Raw genomic sequence first — 26,853 nt, 5'->3', positions numbered from 1 at the left:
ATTACAGGAAACAAAGTGCCTTTCACTACAAAAATGTCAGTGCTTTATAAAAGCCCTCTAAAAATTGCAGAAGGATCTTTTCATTTTTCAGATGTTAGAAACAGAAGTCTAAATATGCAACTTGACAAACTTGGAATCATTTGAACTCAGCCAAGAAAAATAATTCTTATAGCATACTTTATTTTTCAGGATTCCTTTTGGTCCAATAACTTTTTCAAAAATGTGTTTCCCAACATGAGCATCAACAGCTGATAAAGGATCATCAAGTAAATAGACATCTGCATTGCAGTAAACTGCCCGAGCAAGACTGACTCGCTGTTTCTGTCCTCCAGACAAATTCACACCCTGGGGAAACAAGAAAACATGATCCTTTATTTACAGCTGAAAGAAGATGTCTTGCTACAGTTTATGAAAGTCATAAGTGGTTAAATTCGAGGAATTTCAACATTGCATGAAACAGATCTCCACAAATAATTTCACTACCACAATAACATAAGCAGTCACAATCCTCTTGCAAGGAAGCACATCTCTTCTGTTCTCACTGTCAGTGAAGGGCTAGCCAAAAAGAAATAATGTTTGCTAGTCTTGTAAAGCAATTAACCCTGACTGGCCTACCTAACTCTGTCCATTCAAAGGCTACTTTTCTTCTCAGCTGTATTTCTCCAGTGCTGCCTCTGATCTAAGAGACAAGCTGTTCACAGTGTACAATGTGACTGTCCTGCTGAGCAACCAGGAAGATAAAGCTGCAGCTTTAGTGCATGTGGGGCTGTCAGTTCTGTGTCCAGCTGGGAGCTGCAGGCCCTGCACCCAGCCAGAGCAGCGGCTCAGAGAGCCCCCAGCAGCCTCACACACACCCTGGAGCTGCTGCTGCAGGGACACCAGCTCCTGCACAGCCTTTCCAAACCCCACACCCCCCTCCCTCTGCTAACCAAGGGCCACATTTGGGGTGATGGTTGTTTCTGTGGACTGTGATTCAGGTTTTTTGGCGGCGTTGGAGGGGCGTTTGCTTGTTTTTAATGAAACTGCCGTGTTCAGATTTTTCTCTTCCTGTTTCTATATATTCTTCTACTCTATAACTGTGGCAACTTAGAGACAATTGAAAACTGTCAATAAGATGGTTTTATATTTGTAATTGAGGACAGGTTTCCTCCCCTTTGAGGCTTAAAGAGAAGGAAAACACACTGTTCAAATCTGCCTCTTGTTCCAGAGCATTTCTGCTCTGAATGTTTTAAATTCAATACAACTTCAAGATAACGTAAAATAAGAGTCACACAGTGTTAACTACAAGCAATAGCACTGTTATGGTGGAGTGGGCAGTAAAATACCTTTTCTCCTATTTCTGTTTTGTCTCCTGAAGGAAGAATCTCTACATCAGGCACCAGGGCACAAGCCTCAATCACACGCTTGTACCGGCTCTCATTCATCTCCCTTCCAAAGATAATGTTATCTTCCAGAGTTGCATTCTGGACCCAGGCTTGCTGTGGAACGTAGGCTACAGAGCCCTGCAAGAAAAACAAAGTTCAGTACTTTAGGCTAAGAGTCTGCACAGAGAGTCAAGGCACAGCAGGGCTTTGTGAGGCAGGCAGTGTTAATCACCTCACAAATTACCTACGGTCATTTCCAAACAAAGTAGTTCTTGGGCTCCTGCCTCCTCCAAAATGTTATTTTTATAATCCTCTCTACAAGTGAATGTAACAAACTGCATTGATGGAAAATAAAGGACTTCAAACAAAATACGATTAACATAAACCTGGAGGAAACATTTGTTTAGAGAACGTTTGCACAATTACTGCATGTCAAAAGTCATTACTTCTTTCATATAATTATAAATTATGTTCTGCACAAAAGAGTCTAATCTGGAATGCAAGTGTTTAACAAATGCACCCCTGCCAAGAGCTTTCTGCAGAAAGCAGAGGAAGTGGTTTTCATATAAAAGTCACTTCAAAGGAGGAGACTGAGATAATGCAGAGTATTTTGCTTTGAGTATCAGTTCTGCCTTCTCTTTCTGCACTAATAATTAGTGATACAGATCTCAACTCGTTTGTTTTTCCCCAACAGTTTTGAAGGTGGCCAAACCTACAGACTTTTAAATGCAACAGATTTGTTTTGCTCTTAAAGTAATTTTCTTTCCAGGTTATTTTTTCTCTGTTAGCTCTGTGCAGCTCTAATGTCTAAGAAAGAACAAACTGCAACAGCAGCTTTTCCCATGTTCAGGTGTCTGGGTGCACCCTTCTGTCTTTGTAATTCTCTGATGTTTGAGGAGGTAGAACCCCACACTGCTCTTCCACAGAGAATAGGTAACAGGGTCTCCCCATCTCATACCCAGCTGCTAACAAGACTCATCAGAACACTCCTCTTTCAGTGCTCCACTGTTTTATTTGGCTAAATCTGACACCAACAGATTTGGATGCTGTTGGGTCAAGGCTTGACAGGCAATGACAGAGTGCAGGCTAAGGCATATACATGGTTTGCCAGGAAAGCAAGCTAAAAAGTGCATCAATCTGAAAGGCTGTCTCTCCCCTTTTCACACTTGGAAATCTAGAATCCCTCTGACAATACCCACAAATAGCTGAACAGCTCTCCAGATATGCCACACCTTGACAGCCACGTAGCCTTCCTTTTTGTCCATCTCCCCCAGTAATGCAGACAGCAGTGAAGACTTTCCACAGCCAACTTGACCAACAACAGCCACCAAGGAGCCTTCAGGAACAGTGAAATTAATGCTGAAATAAAGTGCACATAATTCAGCCTTGCTTGCTGGCACACCCCAATAGTTAAAACAGTCAATTGAACTGCCCATCTAAAACCAGGTGCAATGTGAACACCCACTGCAAATACTGACTCAGCACTGGAACTGGAACTGTTTGAAAACTCAAACCTCTCACTCAGAAAGCACCTAGTTCTCCTCCTACTTAGAACATAATCTTAATATGCAATTAGTCAAAAGGGAAAGAAAACAGAAAAAAAAAAATGTGACCCAATCTTGCCAAGATTTCTCTGAAGTGTTCTATAAACACAAATGTAAATTAAATAAATAAATAAATAAATTAGTGTAATGTAATGTAAATAAATATTGTAAATAAAAATAAATAAATAAATGTATTTTTGTCCCAAAGAATTTGCCATTTAAGGCCCAAGAAAAAGCAGCCAAAGTTAAAGAAGGGAACAGGGCACAAGGAAAGACAGAGCTTGTAGCTCCATTAGTGTTTGCTTCCTGCAGCCCAGGGTCAAGGGCAGCAGAGTACAGTGAGAACCAGGCTGTAAAACAGAGCAGAGCTGGCTGCGAGGGGCTGACCTGGCTGCATCCTCTAGATGGAGCTCAGCCCATTTGCAGCACAGAGCCAGAGCCTGAAATCCCTGCAGCTCTCTCCTCCTTGATCCCCACACCTCCTGCTACCTCCCTTTAAACACTCCATAAATGCAATAAATTGTAAATCACTCTAGTTCATAAAGCCCCAATTTAAAAATATATATAGAACTGATGTTATTTGTTCTCTTTCTTTATGGAAACAAACTCTTCTCCATAAGTACTTTATAATTCAAATATAGATCATTTATGATGCAGCAAGATTACAGAGTGGAATAAAGGGCATGAATCTTTACCTGCTCAGCAAAGGAGGATCAGTTTTGGCCCAGCTAAACGTTGCATTCCTCACAACAATGCATCCTTCAGCTGCAAAGAGAAAGCTTGTATTTATAAAAGTACAATGCAAGCAGCTAAATTGTGTGCTCACAATCCAAAGCCAATCCAAACACACATGGGCAGAGGTATAAAGCTACTTTTTCAGAAGAACAACAACCCACTGCTTGCCAAAAACTTGTGTTCTGCTTTTACTGAATTTAGCAAGACAGTAGAGGTTCCAAGGTTACACTTACTCAGGAACCAGGAGGTACATGAATGTCAGCCACACAGAGATACCAACTAAGTCAGCTGCATATCTCCAGCACTGCAAAATCAGTTGTGGAGAGGAAAGAAACTGAGAAGGAAGAAGAACCTTTATATAATTTTCATTTTACGAACTCCCCTCTCTGTTTTCTGGCTCAAATGTATCAGCAAAACCCACCAAAAATGCAGCAAATTTGTTTTAGAAAGCAAAAGAAACCACCCAAAACCTGCAGACATTGAGCTGCAAGAGGCAAAGAAACTCACCCTCTTTGATGGGACCCCTGACTATGCTGTCTGGATCTAACTCTTCATGAGACAGGAACACCCTGAGGCGCTTCAAGGAGACACTGGCCTGCATGGAAAAAGGATACAAAACTATTTATACTCTGCTCATTACATTTAAGTGCTCACTGTTTTGTGCCCCATACACATTATATCATTATTATGCACTCCTAATCCCTCTTAAATCCACTGCATAGTTGCTTGGGTAGCCAACCTTTCACTTCCCAAGCCCCAGGAAGTATGGGTGATGTAAGGAACACCAACCTACCACAGCTGGGACTATTTCACTAGCACAGCACTTAACACACAGGAACTGCAAGGTTCCTTCCAGAGGTGGCCACATTTCCCCAGTGGTCGTTCTCTAAGCAGGGGAATGTAAGCTTTCCACCCAGGGCCTCCTTCTGCACAAAAAACACTTGTTAATGACTGAAGTCTTACTTCTACAATGCTGCTGATGACCATAGGAAGCATGTTCAGTGGAAACCTGAGGATGTTGAATAATGCCAGAGAAACAAAGGCCTTTTGAGCATCCAAAACGTTCCTCTCGTCTGTCATGACATACACAGCAAACGTGGACAGGGCAACCTGAAACCAAGTGTAAAAGCTATAGGAGGGTCATGTCTTAAAGCCACCACGAGTACACAGGTACAAATGGAATCAGAAGACTATAAATCAAAGAAAGAGGAATGTTCTGATAACTTTCTGTTCCTGACAACACTTTTTGCAAAACATATGACTAAAATCTGCTGTTGTAAGAAGAATTTGATGGCTCCTCTTTAAAAAGAGGGAAGTTCTCACTTTCCTCGCATAGCAACAGTGAAACTACAATGTCCCAGGCTATTTGTGGTCACATGGCAGGAGAAGGGAAGTAGAGAAATTATCACTGGTCTTTTTTCCTGATCTCTTTCAGTTTTAAAACACTCCTCAAAGTATCAGATATTGGATCAGTAACATATATTGACAGAAGAGTTAGAAGCACCCCAATAGTAACCTATTTTATATTTTGTAGAAACTACCACAACCCTAGATTTCCAAATACAGCCCACTTTATCATGGACAGGAAACTTGAAATGTTATTGCATTACACAGACGAAGCCTTTTCTGTTGTGAACTGTTTCAGGTTCATCCTGAACAAGAAAATGACAGTGAACCATTGTTATCATGAATCATAAGTGATAAAAATAATTCCAAAAATACATATACTCATTTTTGTAAATGTATGGAATAAGTAGAAAATTTATTGTTGAATAATAGTAAAACCAAAACTAAGTAAAATCAGGTGTTTGCTTTCACAACTATTCTCTTCATAGTGTTTTCTTCCATGATAATACCCTCACACCTCAGTATATCACAAGATCCAGCAGCTTCTTCCCACAGGCTGCCACTTCAAACAAGAAATCAAGGTAGATGATCCTCTGGCATCCCCCCTCCTAACAGACTTGAAATAACGAGCTCTCCACCTAAGGAAGAGTCTCATCTAAGCACAGCAGCCATTGAAGACATCAGTATTTCTGTTAAAAAATCTGACTGCTGTGAAGATGTATTGTTCTTGGTGCAGCAGCTGACTCAGCTGTGCCTTGCACAGTAGCTTGTTTGTACAGCCCTTAGTTTGGACAGCCATATCCCAGGGAGAAAGCCCTCCCATGGAGACCAAAAACAAGACAGGGTCCAAAGAACAACCTCACAAGCAGCATGTCTGCACTCTTGTGTTACCAGCAATTAGTCTGAAATACACCCTTATCAGCACACAAAGCAGCAGGGGAGGTACTGCAAAGTCAGCGGTTCCCCAACAATGTTACTAAATAATGTCTTTAAAAGCCCTGGCCTTGGAAACAGGAATAGAGGAAATAAAAGTTTTCAATGTCAAAAGTGGTTTCAAGTAGGCACTTGCAATATTTTTTTCTTCAAAACATGCAAAAAAAACCAAAAACCAGAAAGCCAGGAAACAAAATGCTGAAGAGCAGCTTTGCACTTTGGGTTGTGCCCCAGTGGCAAAGCCCCTGCAGAGCCAGCGCCACACATCCCCTGTGTGTGCTGGAACAGAGCTGCACATTACACCAATCTGGCTTCTCAGCCTCCACAGAACAGCATCAGGGAGTCCACCTGCAGAGTTTTATTTAGAAATTTCATTTAATAATGTATTTATATTAAGATAATCTCAGACTTCTTTTAGAAAAGCATTCACTTAGGAATGCAGCCGATGCTTCCTACCCAGGGCACTGCTTCTCTGCCTTTCATCATGCCCCGAGCATAATGTAAACACTAAAAATGTTTGGAGGGAAGGAATCTGAGACTGGAAAGTACACTTAAACACCTTCAACTGGAACAGTACATATTTTATCCTAATGTAGTCATGGCTTTTAATTGCTGCTGCAGACAAGAGCAATGGCCCCTTGTTCTAACAGGGTCTGAAGCAATTTTGATGTGATCTCACTCTTCTCTCCCTTGTAGTAGCTGAAATGTAAGCTAACCACAAACACAGGAGGGATGCTTTGCATATCATGGATTGTTACTTTTTTTAAGTAAGAATTTGAAGCCATCTCAGGCTACGCAATGGTTTTGCCTCTTCCATATTGTTCTTACACAGATGCTGGGAGAATCCCAGCCAGAAACACTCCTGGAGCACAACATCCCATCCAGTCAGGAGCACTTATGTAAGGATCTGCTGCTCTCAGAAACACTTTGAAATAAGGGTTTTTTGGTTTTTTTTTAATTCTCCTAAGTCTGACCATACATTTAATCTTAGATTCCTCAAGTACTCTGCTGAAAATAGGAGGAGATGCAGAGGAGGTTTTTATTTTCCAATACTTTGACACTTCTAGAATACATTCAACTTGGGTGTTACTGAGTTTCAAAGAAAACAGTAGTGCCTTTCCATAGAGAAGTGGACCCTAAGTGTTCAAGGACCCACCATTCTGGAGGGCATTTTGACTCAACTCATTAAAACAAAAAACCAAAAGAAATCCTCAAGTACTACCTTGGAAAGCACAATCCCAAAAAGGAGAGAAGACTTCTAGACTTGTTTCACTTACCAAAAACGGAGCACAAACCCAAGTGAAGGTTGCCATTGCAGCAAGGTAAGCAGATTTTTTTAGGACTTGGAGTTCTTTCTGTCTGATCTTTAATACCTTCTCTCTAAAGGCTAATTCCCAAGCATAAAGTTTCAGAACTTTAATCCCATTGAGAATTTCATTCATCAGCTTAATTCTGTTGTCTTTGCTCTTCATTTGAGCCACCTAAAAACAACATTGCAAAAAATAATTAACAGAGCACAATACTTGGCAGAACCTCAAAGTTCTGAGCTTTGTATTTTGCAATGGCAAATTTACCTCATTATCATCAAAAGCTTACTAGCTTCCCAAGCAGGAAATCTGAGATACTATCTGAATAAACAAATATGCAGAATTAACAAGACGTTTTAAACCAATTAAAAGAATGCTTCACATAACTACAAATCCAAATCAAGATCTGAACAAGTGTGGCACTGGTTTAAGTGTGATTAAACTTGCAACAGGGAGACCTGGGACTCAGGTACAATATGCAGTTAAAAAATAAGCCAGTGTATATAAGATGCGCAGCTTGCATCTAAGCTTAGACCAAATTTGATTTTGCTTCCTTATCAGCACTATCAATGGCTTTCTGATGGTGTACTAAGGCAAAAAGCTTTCTATTCAGCCAGTCTTAAGTTTCCATCTTCCTAAAATATTGTGATGAGGGCAGTGCAAAGCTGAACTGCTGTTGAGTCAGCACAGGCAGCAGAAGGCACTGGTACAGCCACCCCAGACCAGTGACAGCTGTGGCAATGCTGGGCTATGTTTTAATGTTTTTATGAACTTCTAGAGCTAAAAGGTTTCACTTTGACATTATCAGTCTCCTCTGACATTCAGTAAATTCAGCTAGTAATGAAGTCTGTACCACAACACACGTGGTGGGGCTGTTGGAAGTAGTTTTAGCTCAGTAGAAGACTTGAATTTGAGTCTACGCTTACTTATGCTCACTGTCTGTAACAAACTGATCCTCACTAAATAAAATTGGCAAGGGATCAAAAACAGCCAACAACTAAGACTTCTTCATCTCACCAGGAAACAAAAAAAAAAACCCAAAAACCACACATCCTGGAAACATGAGTACTTTCATTCAAGGCCATTAGGTTCATTAGGCAGACAGTAGTTTACCTTTGCACTTCAGTTCTTAGGCAAGGTAAAAAACTGAACTAATTCATAATAATTCAGTCACTGGACATCTCATGAAGCTGCCTAAAGTGCTACCTTGATCTTCACTACTGCAGGTTTTTAGACCATTACATACAGATAAGCTGTAAGGTTGAAAAATACATGAGTTTGTTTATTCTGAACATACAATACCTCTGACCTTTCTTTCCCTTCCCCTTTTTTAAAGGATAGATAGAGGGATGGGGAAAAAAATAAAAGGAAAAACCTCCAGGAACAAGTCAAAGAATAGATATTTCTTAAAAGTACTATATAAAGGTGCTAACCTGATAGGTTTTTGTCTTCATTGCTATCACAGCATTTATTGGAACCAGAAGGATCATGACAGCTACACCTGCCAGCACTGAAGGACCTAAATTCTGAAAAGTACATAATTGTAAGAATTTATTCAAACAATTTTTTTTTTAAATCTTGGCTCAAATCACCATACATTACAGAAAATCATTCTGAAATAGGTCTTCAGCTTGGGAGAAGGATCAAATAAGGGTTTAGATTAATGTCTATATACTTGACTCTTGAAGCAAACATATATACATATACCCCCCCCATATAAAAGTACATGTAGATCAATCTCTTTCTAAATATTCACACACACACGTTTTAACTGTTTCCACTTTTTGCTGATTTGACTGTTCTTCTGAAGAAGTCAGCCCAGTGCTGTGTGAACAAGAAACAGCAAACATCTCCTATGGTTACTCTGAGCACAAAGCCAAGACCACTTTAATTCAGATCAAGGGACAAATGAGATACTCTATGTGCTGCAGTTCCTCAAAAGATAATAGCTCCCCTCTGCATCCTCCCCATATGAACTCAGATGTGCAAACTCAGAACCTCCTGCCTTCCTTCCTGACAGCAGTGACAAAAGCAGCTCTGAATGGCTTCTTAATAACCAGCACATTCCCCTCACTGCTGCAAACCCTCCAGTGTGTGTAGTCACAGAATCACGGAAGCAGCACCTTGCCAAAGCCAAAACAGGAAACAACACAATGCTCACCCGCCACAGGAAGTACAGTGCCAGTATCACCTGGAGAGGGGCAGACCAAATCATGTTTATATAAGTAGTCAATTCCATGAATCTCTGAGCATCCACAGACATCAGATTCACAATCTCACCCACAGTAGAAGTCTTCCTAGCAGAATTTGAGATAACGAGTGCCTACATGTAGGTAAAAAAACAAAAACCAAAAGAACATGAGGACACACTTAGTCATCTGCTTTTTCTCCACAGAATTCAAGTCCTTTACAGAACTGCTTCTTTAAAATTTCATGCAATCATTTTCCTCCTTTGTATTCTGCTTACCCTGTATGTCCTACAAAATGCAAGTTGTACACTTGGAATCAGTCAGCTGGGTTTAAGCTAATATAAAGAATTAAAGTCAATAAGCAGACTTTGGGGTTAGGGGTGGTGGTTTTATTGCTTGGGAGTATCATTTACTTGGTTTGTTATGTGTTTTTGTTTTACTGTTAAAGAGTGGAATCTTCATTTCTTGTGACACATTTTTCTCACACAGAGCTATCAGTCCACAGCCTTCTAAAACACTCCAGCTTATTCTAAGATGGCACTGCTGGTAAATCCCAAATGAAGCTGTAAATGTAGATGCATCTGTAATTTCTGTACCAAATGAAGCACTGCACACCCCAAGTCTAAATGAGGAAAGCTTTCTTACTTGACAGTGAGAAGCACATTAAGTAGCAAATTAGAAAACTGCCCTGGCTTAAAGGCTTTTATTTGTAAATTAGACATGCTCTTATTTCTATAAAGAGTTAGGAATCAGCATACCAGAGACTCCTAGCTTATTATTCAGACTTAAGCGATGCATTCTCACAGTCACAAATATTACATATTTGTAGTCACAGTATTGTTACATATTTAAAGAAACACCTACCTTTCGATAAATTACACCAACAATGGCTGTTTTGAGCCTCATTCCAGTTACAAAGCAAATATGAAAATACTGGTGAATAATCAGTGTCTGAAGACAGGCACAAACAAACAGCAGCACCGTATAAAAATAGCCTTGCCAGTTTGGGGCAGCTTTGTTATATATAAAGCTAAGCAGCGATCTGTGGAGAGAGAAATGAGTTCTCTTGATAGATGGAAAACAAATGTCATGGTTGTAGCTTTAGGTTATTTCAAACATTGTACAGGTCATGCAAGCACCTGAAGTACCAAACTTAGGTAAAACACTGAAGCAGACTTCTTCAAAACTGGAGATCATTTTGTATGAGCATACATCACTCTCTCCTCAACGTACCAGTCTGAAACATGAGGTAACACATAGCTCACATGTCCATCATTCTCCTGGAGCTACACTGAAGAGTCTCATATCCCCTCCAGCTGAAATACAACCACTTGCAGTTCCTTTACTTCTTAGCTCAAAGCAATACAACCCCTCCCAGCCCCTCAGCTCTCTGTGGCATCACATACTGTGATGTGTAGGCAGAGAATAATTACAGGTTAGAACTGAGTAAACTCTCCTGCTATTGCTGATTATGTTCCTGCCCTGCCTTCCCAGTGCTGAAAAGGAAAAGTCAAACATTTATTGCATGATGTTGTAATCTGAAAACCAATGGACTGAAATAATGTTTCTCTGTGGTCACTCCCGTATCTGACATCTTTTCCTCATTGTATCACTTGAAGGCAAAGCAGCTTGGGGAGTGAAATACCAGCATGTTTTAAATCCTGTTCACATACTTTTAATACAATAATAAAGTATATAAGTCTTACCCCAGAATTCCCGGGCCTGAAAACATCAAGAAATCATGTGCAGCTTTAAAAAGGAAGCTCATGAAAAAATATGGTCCAAAGGTTTTGTATAACACCTTGAATAAAGATGCTTCATGGCTCTTCTGAGATGGTTTTATAATCAAAGCTTCAACCTCTTCTGTCACATCACCATTTGAGTCACCTGATTTTTGCTGCTTTTTGGGTGCATACAACATGTTTAGTGGTTGCCTGAAAAAAGATGATGTAGAGAATGTAGCCTCTATTCAAGCATAAAGGCAACTGGAAAAACGTTCACTATACAAATGAGATGTAAATAAGCTGCTTTTTGTGATTCTTAAGTCTAACTGAGTTTTACCATCATGCATTTTTAATCATACAGCATAACTAAATGAACTGGCTGTTCAGAAATGGCTTTCTCTGCTTGGGTAGGCAACATTCCTGTAAATCTCTCCTGTAAGTCTGCCCCAGGGAATGAGGAAAGGGCTGTAACTCGTAAGCTTAAAGAGCAGAGGACATTATTATTCTACAATACAGTATGCTGAACTTTCATCAAAATCAAGGCTTCACTGTACCACCAGAGTTAAAAGAGTGAAGTCAGGTTAATGCCAAGACAGCCCCAATGGACTGTACACATTCTTTTCTTACATCTGGCTTATGCTAAACTCCGTGCTCTGAACTTCTGTGGACAAGCTGTATGTAAAACACCCTGTGTAAGCAAGCACACAGTTTTCCTTCAATGAAAAGGTGCTCCTATTTGCTGCAGCCAAGGATGATGAAAGTACGATGGAGACTGCAGGCATGCAGTCTAATTTTAGTCATCTGGCTCAGATGCTCAAACTCCCTATATAGTCAAAAGAAAGGAATAAGCTGCTCACTTTTACACCCTCAACTACCCTCCCGAGGCTTCACCAACTACAGAGGGAGCCCAAGCTCCTAAATTACACGACAGAAGTTTGTGTCCAAACATTCCCTCCCCAGGGGAAAAAAAAAAAACACATCAAAAGTCACAGTAATGAGTTTTTGGATCATGAAAGACTAAGAGAAAGTTGATGCAGCTCTTCAGAAAGAAGAAACACAATGCCCTACTTGGTTCCAGCTCTCTGTGCACTCAAGGACAAACACAGGCAGCCACATGGGCCTCACAAAAGCAGGTTTGGTAACAAATGACAAACACCTCTAAGTAGAGGCTGAGTCACTTGAGCTTTTAAACCTCTGTATCTTGGCAGAACTGAAAGCCAGGATAACTGAACTCACCTCTTGGTCTTTGACCACTCTTTTGCCCAATTTCTAGCCAAACCTGGCACTACTTCCTCTGATTTGTCCTCTTTATTTAATGACCACAAATCCTTGGCTTCCAAAGGTTTCCGATAACCCTGAATCATCAACCTGTATTAGAAGGAATCAGCATTATAAATTTAACAACACTGGAAAGGTTTGTGTATATTAGATAGATATACAGATACAGCTGCATCCAGCCCCAGAACAGAGCCAGCTCTCCACAAAGATGTGAGAGAGCATTAGTGCCTGCAGCAACACAGGTCCAGATGCCAAAACATACATCCTCCTGTCTTTACTGGGAGAACTAGACACCAAAACATCTAAGGATCCAGGATATGCCACTGAATTCAAATTCCAGGGAAAATAAAAGAAAGGATGAAATGATCTCATTTGAAAATCAGCCAGGCAATTAATATTCCCATGCCTAGCAAGTTTCAAAATCGTTATTAGCCTTTAATTTCACAAAGCAATTCCTTTCATCTAGGTTTCTGTTGGAACTCTGGCCAAATACCAGCCACAACCATACACCAATATTATTTTTCATGCTTGTGTGTTTTAACTCACAAATCATACAGCATAAGTAAAATTAAGTTAATGGGAAAAAAGAGCCTATTGGACAAAAAGAGGTAATAGTTTTCAATGTTTTAGTTTCTAAATACAGCAGACAATTTCTCCTTTCTTATATTTCCCAAAGAATGTTTTTTTATTATATTTCTTCATCAAATATATTAAATACAGACTGACAAAATTTAAAATTGCCAAGACCCTACAGAGGAAGTAAAAAAAAAAAAAAATTAATCAAGTTTTTTTAAAAAATGTAAGCTATCTACAAAACAACCAAAATTACTGTTGCATTATTATTGCTAATTTAACTCTGAAAGCAAGATCCCAAAGTGCTATCTGACTTGAACTGGTGCTTTATGCAACAGTTTGATCTTACCCAGTAATCCACCAGAACGTCATTCTGGATAGGAAAGAAGAACTGAACTCTGGACATGGATTCTAAAAGAGAGAAAAAGAAATCAATCCACATACAAAATAATTGCAGGGCCAAAAGAAACAAGCAAAGCAGAAAAGAGGTTTTTGAGATTCCTTTTGTTTACAATATTTTTTTTCACATTACTAAAACTTGCCATTCGTGCTGCTGAGAGCTTGTTCAGAAAACACAAGCACAGCTGTCAGCAGGCTCCACCACTGGGACACAGGAATAGCAATGCTCCATATCAACAACACAACAAACAGCTGAAGGAATTTTAGAGGCCAGAGGAGGCCAGACAGTGTCTCCAGATGCCCTGTTCAGTGCTACCATATGAGGGCACAAATATCTTAATTGGGTAGTTAATAATGAAGGAAAAATTCAGTTCTCCTGTTCTAGCAGTGAAGTGCTGGGACTCCACTGACACAGATGCACAAATAAAAAAAAATGTGAAACTCCATAAAAGCATCCCAGACACCCCTTAGGAGCCCTGCATCTCATTCATTAAATATGTAGGGGAAACTGAAGTGTCAATACACTCCTAATCTGGCTGGGTTCAAGGAGCACAAAGAAAGGCTGGGAGAATTTCAAAGGTATGAACAGTTCATTTACTGACAGAATTTCTGCGCACATTTCTCATTTCTGTGCACAATTTGTCATCTGGGAGACTATGGCCCTGTAGCTCATTAGACAGAATATTGCACTTATGATACTTGGCACTCTGCACAGACTCACAGGATCATTTACTGTTTCAGAAAACAGAGGTGGTTGCTCTGGAAAGCAACACAGGATGAGCTCTACGAACACCAGGACAAAGTAGATGCAGAAGGTGACATAATGAAATGCATCCTCGTCAGCACCCTGCAAAGGAAGGTAATATTCCAATTAGAAGGTCTGAGGAATTTATTTTAAATAACGTGTTATGATTGAACAGAAAACAGCTCCTTACTGTAAATTCTGCAAACTGAGTGCTATACTACTCATCCCCATGCAGATTAGGTCAATATCTATTTTGGTAAAAGGAAGGTAATAAGAAGGGAGATGATGTGAAAGACAACATTCATTTTTATTCAGTCACTGCCATTAAAATACAAGCATGAATTTCTTATGCAAAAAGTTCTCTTTAATGCATGGCTTGTGCCAACACAGCCCCGATTTGAAGTCAGTGCATTCCTTACAGAAGCAAGACATTTATGCACTGGGTAGCAAGGAGTATTGAAAGCAAATTTTTTAATTAGGATGCACACAGAAGACAAGATTTAGAGGAGCAGAATTTACATTACACTTTGTTCCATTATGTGCAAAATTCAGAGATTCTTACAGTTTTTTAGACTGGGGCTGATGCATAACAGATAAACCACAGAAATCAAAGCACAGGGACAGATGGACACACACCCTCAGTAAAATCCCATTCCCCACAGCTGAAGACAAAAGTTGCCTGAAAGTTCTCAAAATTGCCAATACAGCTTAAAGGTTTCAAGAAATTAAAGTGCCATTTTCAGGCAGCTCCACAATTAGTATGATATTTCAGGTGGCCTTACTAAAGGGCAAACTGGCATAAAAATATTTCACTTTACACTTCGATTTTGTCCAAGCAGGTGAGACCACACCAGCACTGAACAAAGTGTTTCAGGAAATCCACTGCACAGTCAACAGGAAGATGACGTAAACTCCCTGCCAAAGCAGTTTGATATCAAGGATTACACAGAATTTGAGTGTACTGGAGCAGACATATCTGCTTTCTCCAACAGCCAACCCCATTTTCTTGGCAACTGCTTCTACAGTTAAAATCACTACAAATTTCATGAGCATTCGAAACAGAAGACATTCATTCTTGCTTCCTTTACTGTTACAACCCAAGGAATGAATCACTAAATGAATAATTAACTGATTTGGCTGGCATAACTACCAAGGAACTACTCTATCACTGTAGCATTTGGGATTTTCAACTGAATGAGGCTAAAAATCACTTACCACATTTAAGGCATGTTTTATTTTGGATATAAAAATCACTGTGGCACATAAAAATGAGATGAACCAGAAAATCGTCATTACACCCGAAGACTGTACTCCTTTTATTCTTTCATGTTGTATTAAAAATGTGGCCAGCAACTGTAGATAAATAAGATTAAATCATATTCACAAATTAACTTTCACAATATGTTATGCACATGTAAAAGGTACTGTACTAAATTCTGCTTATTTAACATTTCTAATCCAGTATCTCCCAAACCTTCTAAACCCATGAAATTTTAAGTGTAATTGAAAAAGACATTTAAATAGGAAATTCTCTGCATCAGTAAAGATAAGGAGTGGACAGAAAAGGAAAAAGGAACATGTGTTACATAGAAATAAACAATCTCATACACAAAAGTACTGCCAACTGTCAAAGGCTGCCAACCTTTACTTCTTTACTTTTCTGATTCTAGATCACAAATCAACATGGAATTATGGCATTTCCTGACTAGTTCTTTTTAAAATAAATCTATTTCTTTCCATACAAGCCACAACACCAAATAACACTGACCAAGTATTAGTTTATTTCTGTATTTTGTGTTTTCAGAGTCCTTTAGGAAGCTGGTACATCTCACTTATCTACTGCAACATGCATTTTCAATCAGCCTGACAAAAGCTTGACAGTTGCACTGTTAAACGACCACAAACTACTTAACAGCTCTTGCATTTGTCAGTATGTTTGAGGGCTGTTTGGGGTTTTTGGTTGTTGTTGGGGTTGTGGTGTTCCCTTGAACATCATGTTTATTCACTATGGTTCCAACTCTGGGCTAAACCTAAGGCAGCTGACAGCAAATGAAGAACAAGGCATCTTCCTTGAAATGCAGGTTGCAGGGATATTGGTGTGAAAGTAGAAAACCCCAGCATATCTAGGTTAAAGGAGGTAGCTGGGGGGCACCTGTGTGACTTGTGGCTTTCAAGACTTTCCACTGTGCCATCAAGTGTAACAAAGATAACACACACAAGAATGTTATATCAGAGTTTGTAATGAGATACTTCAACAGTCTCCCCCCAAGCTCAGTGGTTTGTATTATCTAGGTTCAATCAGCTCTCTTGAGTTGATTCCTCTACTCTATGCCTGAGCCAAACCATTAAATGGATGCTAGCTCAGGCCTACCAAAGTGAGACAAGAAATGAAACTGCCTTGTGTGCTGATCTGCACACACTGAGCATGGATAGGTGGGAGCCTGTTTTTTTAATTTTTTTATTAAAAAAAAAGGAGGTATTTCAGAGTCAATATTTCACAGCTCTACTACAGACTAAGGCTGTATATAAAGGCTTAAAGGATTACAGCAGTGTGAATAATACCAAAGTGGTGCTGTTGCTTACAGCTTTGCATGGTCACTGCCCATGCAGAAGAACTTACCATTGTTATACCCAATACTGTAGGGCTAACGAGAAAAAATGGAGCTAGAGAAATATTTTGACTTCTTTTCCAGAAAGAGTAGAAAAGGTCTGCCCAGCAGACTATCCACAGTATTAAGCCCAAAGCCTGCAATAAAAAAAGTGTCTTTAGTACATCAGTTCATAAAGATAATGCAGCACAATATATAGATGAACACTAGATGCTATGTGTTAGCAGGAGTCATGATCAGACAATATCATTTGGGCAATTCTACCATATGCACAAAAGAAAAGCATTTTGGCTTTAATTATTGAATTCCTACTAGAAGAAAAAAAGTTTACTAATGTTTAATACCATGTAATTCAGTCTTTATGAAGCAGAAAGCTGGTCTCCTGAATAACAGATTGCAGAGAAAAATACCTCTCCAACACACAATGTTATTACAGCCCTTCTTAAAACTTTGCACTTATACTACAGGGAAGAAAAAAGCCAAAAACATTAAGTACCTATTTCACAATAGAAGTGTAATAGAACATCTGCAGCACTCTAGAAATATATACTGTGTTAACTCAAGAAGCTGACAGGAAAATAAGTTACTTTTATGATAGAAATAAGGGCCTTGAGATTGAGTTGCCTTAAAATAGTCTTCTCCAACTGGTCTTTAAAAGAATTTGCATGTTTGTTGCTATGCCAGGGTGAATTTCAGAAAGCCTGATAACAGGGCAATGGAAACAGGAAAGGCTGCGAAATCAAACACAAGCAGAACAAATAAGTTATATCTGAAGTGTACACACAGGTCAAGACTGATGCTCAAAACAATACTGTGCTAAAACACAGATGAAAAGAGATTCCAAATTCTAAACAAGGTTGGTAAGTTCTGATTTCAGAGTCACGTACCGTTTTGGCTTTGTTAAGGTTTGACACTTGGATGTACCCCCTGTCATGACGGCGAAGGTACAGGAAGTACACTGGAAAGCAGAGCCACAGGTAAATGCAAGGAATCCAGACCAGGACTGTGTTCTGAAAGCATGGGGTGAAATCTGGATCTTCTGTGTGCCATGTCAGATTCCAATCCTGGGGCAAGAAAACAGGCTAAGTTAAAGAAAAAGCCAACACTGAATTTCAGTATTTGAAAATCAGAAACAGGGACTCAGAATAAAAAATCCACAACAAGGCACAGAACCAAGTAAAAGGCTCACCCTCGCAGCTCATCTCCTACTCAACAGGAAGAGAATGTAAATTGACATAATTCAATGTTTTCCTACTTCTCTCAATACAATTTTCAAAGCTGAGGTAAATCACCAAACAATCAAACCAAAAATGATGATCACAGTAATACGTGACTATTTTAATCACTGGCACGAGGACTATTCACAATGACTATTTAGTAGTAGCATTAGTTTTCAGACCATATTTATGATTGCTCTGAGTCAAGAAAATCTCTTGCAGCAAATTTTACCTTTAAGTCATTGACCTTGCTGAAAAATTACCACATGCAAGAGTTTCTCTCAAGTGCTGTAAATTTTTGACTCTCCAACAGAATAATGCAGCTGTAGATGGACTGCAATTATTCAACAGCCAAAGCTCCCAGGCTTCTGTTTAAAAGTGGCTGAGCCAAAAGCAGCAGTCCCATGCCAAAAGGCTTGTTGACCATAGTGTTAATTTTCAGTGGCAAAGCATTTTTTCAGGCAGTTGCACAGCTTACACTACACAGAACACCAGTACCACTACTGAGACATAATGTCAGTAATCCTACTCCTTTATAAAAGCCTAATCTGGTCACTGAAACAGGTGCCATTATCCACATTTTATAGATGAGGAAACAGAACCAAAAGGAGCTGTAGTGCCTGTTCCCTCTATTCCAACATCAAAGCTGAAAGCAGATCCCACTGCCTAGAATCACCACACTTTGATCCTTGTTTGTCCCCTTGTTCCACTGAATAAACAGCTTCAAACACAATTACAAAGAGAACATAGATCTAAAAAGGAATAGAAGATACATTTTCCTTCTCCATTTTCCTCAATTTCTATCAGAATCTAGGACTTGATACAACAGGCATACACAGGACACTCAGCTGTTATTTTTCTCCTCTAATTCCATAGCATTGCAAAAATTCTTCTCACTTTGTGTAATTTTTAAATTTTCATTTTTAGAAAATCTCTCAGTTTGCTACTGGTAATTAACACTGGTAGAACATAAGAATGCCCAGTTATGTTTGACTGTATCTGCATAGGGGTCACAAGTTGTTCGTGACAAGGCAGCGGCTGTGAGACGCTGTGGGGAAGCCACACGCTTATTGAGTTTCCTGACTGCATAACTCATCAGAAATTTCAGCTGAGTCATCCTTACATTTAGCCACCACACAAATGTTTCTGGCTTTCTAAGTCCCAGCTGCTCTACTCCAGCACAACAGCCAAGAAAAAGTCTCATGACTCTGCAGAACAGTTCACAAGTCACAAATTAAGATAGTTACAAGATTATACAAGTAAATCAACAGGATGTAATCAACTTTACAAGAAACAAAAAAAAGCACTGATACCTTTTATTGAGTAAACTTTAGAAAGTTAACTTCTTTTTCTCTGTTTATAAATGCTTGCTATAAAATTAATCTGGCAAATACCAGCAAGGTCAGAGCATGCAATGCATGTCACTGCCACATGGCAAAATAAAAGCAAGAAGTGCTGCATGCATGACTGCTGAGGGATATTCTAAAAATGTGCAACCTGCCATTTGACTTTCATATTTACAAGTTATCCAGATGTGTTTGTTTCTGCATAAAAGGCAAGAGTGTGTAATGCAATGGTACTTCAGGGTTCAGAACAGAAAGATGGGACAAATGGGCAATTTTGGGCAAGACTACTGCTAGAATTTAACAGCAACATCAGTTCTTTCATATGTTGCCAGGATTTATCCAGAGGGTGTTGCTGTCAAGTAGGAGCATGCTGAGCTTTAAAAGCACTTCTCTGTACAAGAGAAATGGCAACACACAGGCGAGATGCAGAAGCCACTTCCACTTTACATCCACGTCAGGTGGCCAAAGGCAAGGAGCAGGTGAAGAGAGAGACCCAGCAGATATTTCCCTGCTGTTTGCCCGGTGCAGTTCCCTCAGGCTGTGCCCACACAAGCCAGGAGCAGAGCTGCAGACCCCAGCCCGTGTGGTCACAGCTGCCCTGCACACTGAGCAGCAGGCGCTGCAGGCTCCCAGCTGACACCAGTCCAAAAGGCACTGGGGCCACTGGAGAGGCTCAGCACAGGCAGCACTGACTGCAGGACACAGCAGCAGCAGCAGGCTCACAGGCCAGAGCGAGCTGTGATCACCCTCCATGGATAAAGCCAAGAGGAACTCAATCCCTTACAAAGGCAGGCATGCCCTAAGTCCTGCATGGAGGACGCTGCAGCTTTAGGAGATTCCACTGCAGCTGGAAAATGTGTCACTCTCGTCATGAAACCAGCATGCATTCACATTTGAATCACAGGTTCAGTTACACAAGTCTAGACAAGTTCTACCGGCGGAAAATACGTCTTCTCCTTTGCTTTATATAAACCCAGTTTCAATTTTGGGTTTTTCCATCACAAACAAAATGCAGAAACACTCACTGAAGCAGACCTTTGCATTTAGCAGACATTAATTAGCAAATTAATGACATTTTTTCTGACGCAAGTGTCAGAAACACTATTTTAGCAAGTTCTACTAAAACATGAAGTTACTCCATTTTTCTCAGCTCAAAGTTTAACAATTTTTACTCTGACTTATTTGCTAACCCTTCTACTTTGCGAAGTCACATCAAATGACAGAGATAAAACTACTGAAAGCCAACACAAACTAGCATATGGCTAGCATGCCATAAAAGAAGAGGAGGAAAAAAAGGGGGTAAAGTCTATAGCTATTAGACTGTATAATTCGGAAGCAGCCTTTATTTTAAACTGTGACTGCAGGAACCCACTGGAGAAAAATCAGTCTGATCCTTGTTCCTTTCTTGGTAGATATTGGGAGAGATACAATGTTGGTTTACTTTTGGTATAGTCCAGAAGAATCATATCTCAGAAGTCAAATAATTTCAGGTTGGTTTTTCTTTTCTTTTCAAAATTCCTTAACAATTTTAAAGTTTCCCAGAATAGCGAATGGGTATTTTTAACTTTACCTGACCTATTTCTCAGTTTTCATTTCCATCATCAGTGCTATGGTTCAAAAATACCCATCCACAGTTTTAGTGCCTAGTAACATGTTTTCTCTCTTGGCACAAAAAAGCTTCCTATCATATCTGAAATGAAACCCTCGGTCTACAAGAAGGACACAAAAAATTGCTTGGCATTGCCCAGAATCAAGTGGATCCATTCACAGGTAAACCACTTACTTAACAGCGCATAAAACCTCAGAAAATTAAGAACTATACTAATTCCTGTCTAAAATTTCAGGAACAGGCAAGATAAAAGCATTGACAGTGGAACTGTAAGACGAAGTTTCAATACAAAAGGCCAGTTATTCTGCCTTTGCAGAGGGAAGACAGACCAAGGACAGTTGCATGCCTCCAGCATGGCTAATCTGAGGAATAACAGCGTTTGATGCTGGCTGCCTCTCCTGGCAGCCAGGAAAGACTGTCAAGTGAGCAGCCAGGGGTTGCTTGTTCTCACATCAATAATCCCACTTGACCCACAGCACATTTTAAAATTTTCACTGGCAGAAACAGAGAGACCCAAATTGCTCTGTTTCATGCCTGCTGTGTGGAGTGTGCTAGAGATGCAGGCTGCCAGGCACAGCGTTAAATCCACCTGTATGAACCAAATTGTGACTGAAAAGTGACTTAAAACATTACTATACAACTATGTAAAAAATGAAGTTACAAAACCACACTGGAATCTTAACATCACGGTCAACACTTACTCCTTCAAAAGGAGTTTGACACTGTGTACCCACTACTTCAGTATCACCCACAGAAGAACCACCTCCCTTGTAATACCAAGATAAAGTTTTTCAATCTTATCTCTCCAACACTAAAAAGACTTTCTGTTTAATGCAATGTTTACATTTAGTTGAGTGAAAGTAATTAGCTCTCTCAGGCACTAACACTGTAATTGCAGCTAACAACTTTCATTATAATAGTATCATCACTTTCCCACTGAAATAGGAAGTCTTACTATCTGCCAGCTCTAGATACAGGATTAAAAATTTCACAGTGTAGCACCTATAAAACCATGAGCTGACTGAACCACCCTCTGTCTCAGTGTAGGCTAAAAGCCAATGGCCTTGTGGCATCTATCTAGGACAGCAAATTTCCTGCCCCTCCCCAGACAGGAGATTTGTCAGATCTGGCAGAGCCTACATCTTCAGAGGAGCTGCATCAGTGCACAAGAGGGAGGGGGTAAAGGAAGTGCAGAACAGGACCTCTCTCTTTAAGGCTGCTTCAAAGGAACCCTGACCTTACTTTTAAAAAGTATCTGATACCTGATATGCCGTCTTTGTTCTGCCATTCACGTTTTGAAGTCACATCATTGAAGCCTGTGCTGAGGCTCACCATTTGTCTAAGAGCATGTTTTGAATGGGGCCTAAACAAGCACAATCTTCACCAGCATCAGATTTGCTCTGCTGTGCTTACTGCTCAGGCTACAACACAAGTTGATAAGACAAGCAACTGATATTTGTACAAGAAAAGTACTCCAGAATCCCTACAAAAGTTTTCAGCTTCCTAAAATACCATGTGCAGATTGAGACTTCAGAAAAGGGAAGTCACCATGCCTCTCTTTCATTTCAAAGTCTAAAATGCAAGCTTTATTCTTAAAGTATCTCAATGTTGTCAAAGACATGATTGTTAGAGCAAGTGGTGAAAAAGTTACAAAAAATAATAATCACAAAATAAACAAGGATCCTAACATTTTTTTTAATCATTTATATAAAGAAGATTCAGGGGGGAAAAACACCAGTGTTTGTAGTGACAAGAAAATGCCCTTAATTTCTCAATGTTTTCTATTAGAAATGGTTTTAGCAAGTTATAAATGGTATTAATGGTTTAAGTTCTCAACAGTAATTACTTACATAATGCAGATTTGACTTGTTAACACAGACAAGGAAAAGCCTTTACCTTCCAATAACTGGTCCTGAATTTAAATCAGTGTCTGTACCTCCTTGTCCCAAACCCACACATGAATATTTTCTAATGTTTACAAAAAGTTGAGACCCTTTATTATAGAAAGCACTTCATCAGCTGGAACTGTATGTAAAATTCCAAGAAAAAAGCATATTTTGCTTTTTTCCCCCTTTAGCCTAAAATAAGAAGCAGGTGCTAACAAATTGCCAGAGAAAGGAGCACTTGCAGTTGTGGCATTTACAAGAGCTGAGCTTTGTAACCTATGAAGTTAAAACCCACCAAACTATGGCTATTTTTTTTGTGTCAGAGAAACATATAGAAGATTAAATTAGCACTTGCAAAATTAAAGTTTATCCTCTCTCTACAGACACTGCATTTTCATACCCTGCTGTATCTGCAACTACCATGACAAAACATTTGGCCACTTGACAACAAAGTATTTACCACTTCTAGTTTCAGAACTTAAGGGTGGTTTTTATCCTTCTGCAAAGTTTTTCACTGAAATCACTGTTACCTAAAAGGATACAAGAAAAAGATTCCTGCTCTCATTCCTTCTGGCACCAAACACAGGGCTGCTCAGCAATGCAACAGCCTGTAGCTGGACTTCAAATCACTGAGAAGTTCAAATACACCTGGGTAATAATCTCACCAAGGGACTAAGGTAACATACTAAGTTGGGATAAACTGTATCTGAAGCTACCACAGATGCAAAGAGTGAGAAAACAGTAATGCAAGGAATTCTGACTCTATTAAAAGTAAGCAAAAGGTCAGTACTCGGCAGTAGGCTTTTTAGAGATATGACCCAGAGTGACTTCAGCCAACCTGGGCTGACCTTCACTCAGTCCCAGTATAGCACAGTGTTTCAGTGTAAACTGCATTGTAATTGCATGAAACAGTACAAGTTATTCTGGCATTTTGCAACATTCTTTCCCCTCATTTAACTTTTCTGAGCAATTCCTGAGTTGCCAACTGTAGAATGACGGGTCATCTGTTCAGAAAAATCCCCATAAACAATAGATTATCAGGCTTAATTTCCCTATATTTCCCTTAAATTGATTTATTCCGAATCAAGGGATATATATCAGTTTCATTTCTAATCTAAGTTTAATTTTTCTATGCACATTTAGACCCTTGTTCATAAACAGAAGAAAGCTGACAAATACACCTCTGGCATTCATCACTAAAAAACACAACCGCCAAGGCATGAGAATCATGCAAACTGCTGTTAATTACAATAAAGCACCATTTAGTGTAAAGGAGTCCTTGTTTTTCACTCTGCTACTCTTCTGTTCCAAATGCTGTGCACGTGTGACCTTCCTGTGTCACTGAATGTAAGCAGTTTCGTGATCTGCACACTCTTTATCAGAGACTAAACTCAGCTTTTATCAAGCTCACCCAGCACCCTCCCACAGTACCTCCAAGTCCCTCACAAGCTTTGCCACAAACACACTGAAAAAGCACAGAAGACACATCTTAAATGCAGCAAAGAGCTGCAGGGTTCCTAGAGACATGGCAATTTACTTCCTATCTGATGTGTGACAGCATAAGCTACACATCTTCAGAACATAAAATTGCTCCTTACATAAGACTGGTTTTTCTTCAGAAGTCTATTTTGGTAAAACTACCGGTGTCCTCATAAATAACATAAGCACAGCAGCTGTTTATGTCACACAGTATCACTTCACAAATGTCAGTTAATAATTGCAATGCATTAAAGACTATTAATATATCTTTTTTCTTAATAAAATTCTATCAAGCTATATTATGAATCTCTCCCACTACAATGATGTCAACTAAATACAAAACATAACATCTCTGGACAAACACTAATACATTTATTTAGGCAGACAAACATGCCCTAAAGCCTCAGACTGAACTCTACACAATGGCAAAGGAAGCCAAATCCCTCCAGGTTGGTCCCTAAATTTTGTGTACGAGGCTCTGCCTCACCTTCACTCACCCAGTCTGTTTTAATTCCGTAGTTTGTTTCCACACAAACAAGTGCTAAACCTAGCACAGTGTGCGGATACCACTTCTTTACTAACAGTGAAGAGGCTTCACAAAAGCTTTCTGAACAAACAGGGAAGAAACAGGACAGTGTTTACACAGCCAGAGATGCAGCTTGAATCATTACAGGACTCTAGTTTTCTAAATAAAACAGAGAAGCTGAAAACTTGCTTTTCTCCTAGAAGTAAGTGCAATTACTTGCTTTCAATCACTTCTCAACAACGAAAAGCCCAACCAGAAAACTGTGGAAAAAAATTCTGCTAAATTTGCACTGAAATAAACAGCTTCTATTTAAATTAACTTTAAAAAACAGTGTCTGCCTGTGAATGACATGATAGGAACTTATATAAATATAAACCATTTATCTGACATTCCCTTAAGTTACAGATGCATATTTCCCACTTCTTTTTCATAAAACCCTACTGAGAGCTTTGAAACATTGAAGTGTCACAAAAACTGTTAACCTCTTCCTTCAGCAATTTCAAACATGAAAAGACTTCTCTGAACACGATACTGCAGAGTTTACAAGCTCTGAAAAAAACCTGAAACCAAGATTTTATTCAAAGAAAAACCAGCAGATTATTTCAAAATGCACATGCACTGAGAACACTAGCTGTACATGTGGAGGTATCTCCAGACAGGCAGGTCAGGAGGCCAAAGTGTACAGTGAGTTCTACATCTGCTGAGACACTTATCCTGCTTACCTGGAGCCACAGTGTTCCTCACCCTGCTTTACCTCTGTGTTTTTCTGTGCTGCTATTGAAACAAGGTAGCAGTAATATTCTAGCCAAAGCTATCTCAGTGTGTCAGGTCAAAATCAAAGTTTTACAGCTTGAACTGGCCCTTAAATTCACTGAATTGGAATGCAAGTAGTGCAAAACATTACCACAAGTCCACTACGGTTTTTCAAGATTTTATTGTCATCAACAGCAATTAGTAAATGGTAACTTCATCTTGCACAGCTGTACCTTTTTTTTACATTATGGATGGAATATTCATTCTAAGACATTCAGTGATGCTAGAGCAAGCAAGGGTTAACAGTACTTGTCTAAAAAGGGAGTTCAGAGGAAGCAAAATGCAGTAAAGTTGTATAAAATAACTATAAGCAGTAAAATCTGATTGCAGTGAAGTTAACACACTGAGTAGGGGCACAGAGATAGGTTAAACAGTGAGGAAGAAAAAAAAAAAAAATAACAGAGTGAAGAAGATGGCAATCTTCCTTGGGTTCCTGACCTTTCAGAGTAACTACTAAATAAAACCAATCTGTTTAATTCTCAGACAAGAACTTTCAACAACAACATTCCTTGGGAGTGCAAACAAGAAAAATCCTGGCCAGCAAAGCCTAAGAAGATTAGCATACAGTTTTAAGGGTCCATTAGGTCCTTTGAGCCACAGTCTCCCCCACAATTTAAAACTGAGCTGCCCACAACTCAGGATCACTTTTGACAGAAAACACATCATCTCCTTGAAGCCGAGATTGCCAGAAATCCCTCTGTTCCCCTAGCAGGGCTTCAGTACCAACCAAAATAGCGGATGCAGCCACCACAAGAATGCAATGACACGTGCCACTGTGTATCCAGCTATCACTCAGCCCTGAGAAGCACAAGAGTGCAGTCCAGAAACCAGGAAGAGCAGCAGCCCAACCACAGGACATATCTAAAAGCCCAGTAAATACTACATATACATACATAATTTCTGAAAATTCATGACAACTTCAGTTTTAAATAGCAGCAATAATGGAAATGTCAGAAAAATCAGCAGCCAGAGTACCCATAAGCACCCAAACTGGCATTTCTACTCTCCCTACCGGGAATGATGCAACAACAAAGCGGAAACAGAGTGTTACTTATGAAGACAAGTTCAGCGTGAAGGAAGATCTTTCCAGGCACATCTAACCCTCACTCAAATGCACAATTATTCTTCTGCAGGATCAGAAGAACCCAGAAATCAAACAACCACACCCACAGCATCTTTAGTTGGAAGAAATGAAAGGCAGAATCCATGTGATCTAGAGAAGGATGACAA

General features: G+C 39.6%; 1 protein-coding gene across 4 annotated transcripts in view; it reads right to left on the bottom strand.

The window, feature by feature from the left end:
* ABCC1 (ATP binding cassette subfamily C member 1) overlaps window positions 1-26,853 on the bottom strand; it is a 44,890-nt gene that overhangs the window by 16,381 nt on the left and 1,656 nt on the right. For 2 of the 4 annotated variants that reach the window (XM_058849930.1, XM_058849931.1), the window contains exons 2-18: window positions 17,635-17,811; window positions 16,759-16,884; window positions 15,354-15,491; window positions 14,115-14,240; window positions 13,344-13,405; window positions 12,380-12,511; window positions 11,126-11,353; window positions 10,284-10,461; window positions 9,392-9,553; window positions 8,664-8,756; window positions 7,201-7,404; window positions 4,607-4,753; window positions 4,151-4,238; window positions 3,604-3,673; window positions 2,597-2,723; window positions 1,326-1,502; window positions 178-345 (exon numbers count right to left, since the gene is read on the bottom strand). In XM_058849930.1, coding sequence (XP_058705913.1) covers window positions 178-345; window positions 1,326-1,502; window positions 2,597-2,723; window positions 3,604-3,673; window positions 4,151-4,238; window positions 4,607-4,753; window positions 7,201-7,404; window positions 8,664-8,756; window positions 9,392-9,553; window positions 10,284-10,461; window positions 11,126-11,353; window positions 12,380-12,511; window positions 13,344-13,405; window positions 14,115-14,240; window positions 15,354-15,491; window positions 16,759-16,884; window positions 17,635-17,811 — 2,403 coding nt within the window. The remainder of the gene's footprint in view (window positions 1-177; window positions 346-1,325; window positions 1,503-2,596; window positions 2,724-3,603; window positions 3,674-4,150; window positions 4,239-4,606; window positions 4,754-7,200; window positions 7,405-8,663; window positions 8,757-9,391; window positions 9,554-10,283; window positions 10,462-11,125; window positions 11,354-12,379; window positions 12,512-13,343; window positions 13,406-14,114; window positions 14,241-15,353; window positions 15,492-16,758; window positions 16,885-17,634; window positions 17,812-26,853) is intronic. The other 2 variants (XM_058849933.1, XM_058849932.1) reach the window with 2 other exon arrangements.

Source organism: Poecile atricapillus, chromosome 14 (genome assembly GCF_030490865.1).
Source record: "Poecile atricapillus isolate bPoeAtr1 chromosome 14, bPoeAtr1.hap1, whole genome shotgun sequence".
Classification (NCBI taxonomy): Eukaryota; Metazoa; Chordata; class Aves; order Passeriformes; family Paridae; genus Poecile; species Poecile atricapillus.
The sequence above is the reverse complement of the archived record's forward strand: the minus strand, read 5'-3'. Positions and strand labels throughout refer to the sequence as shown.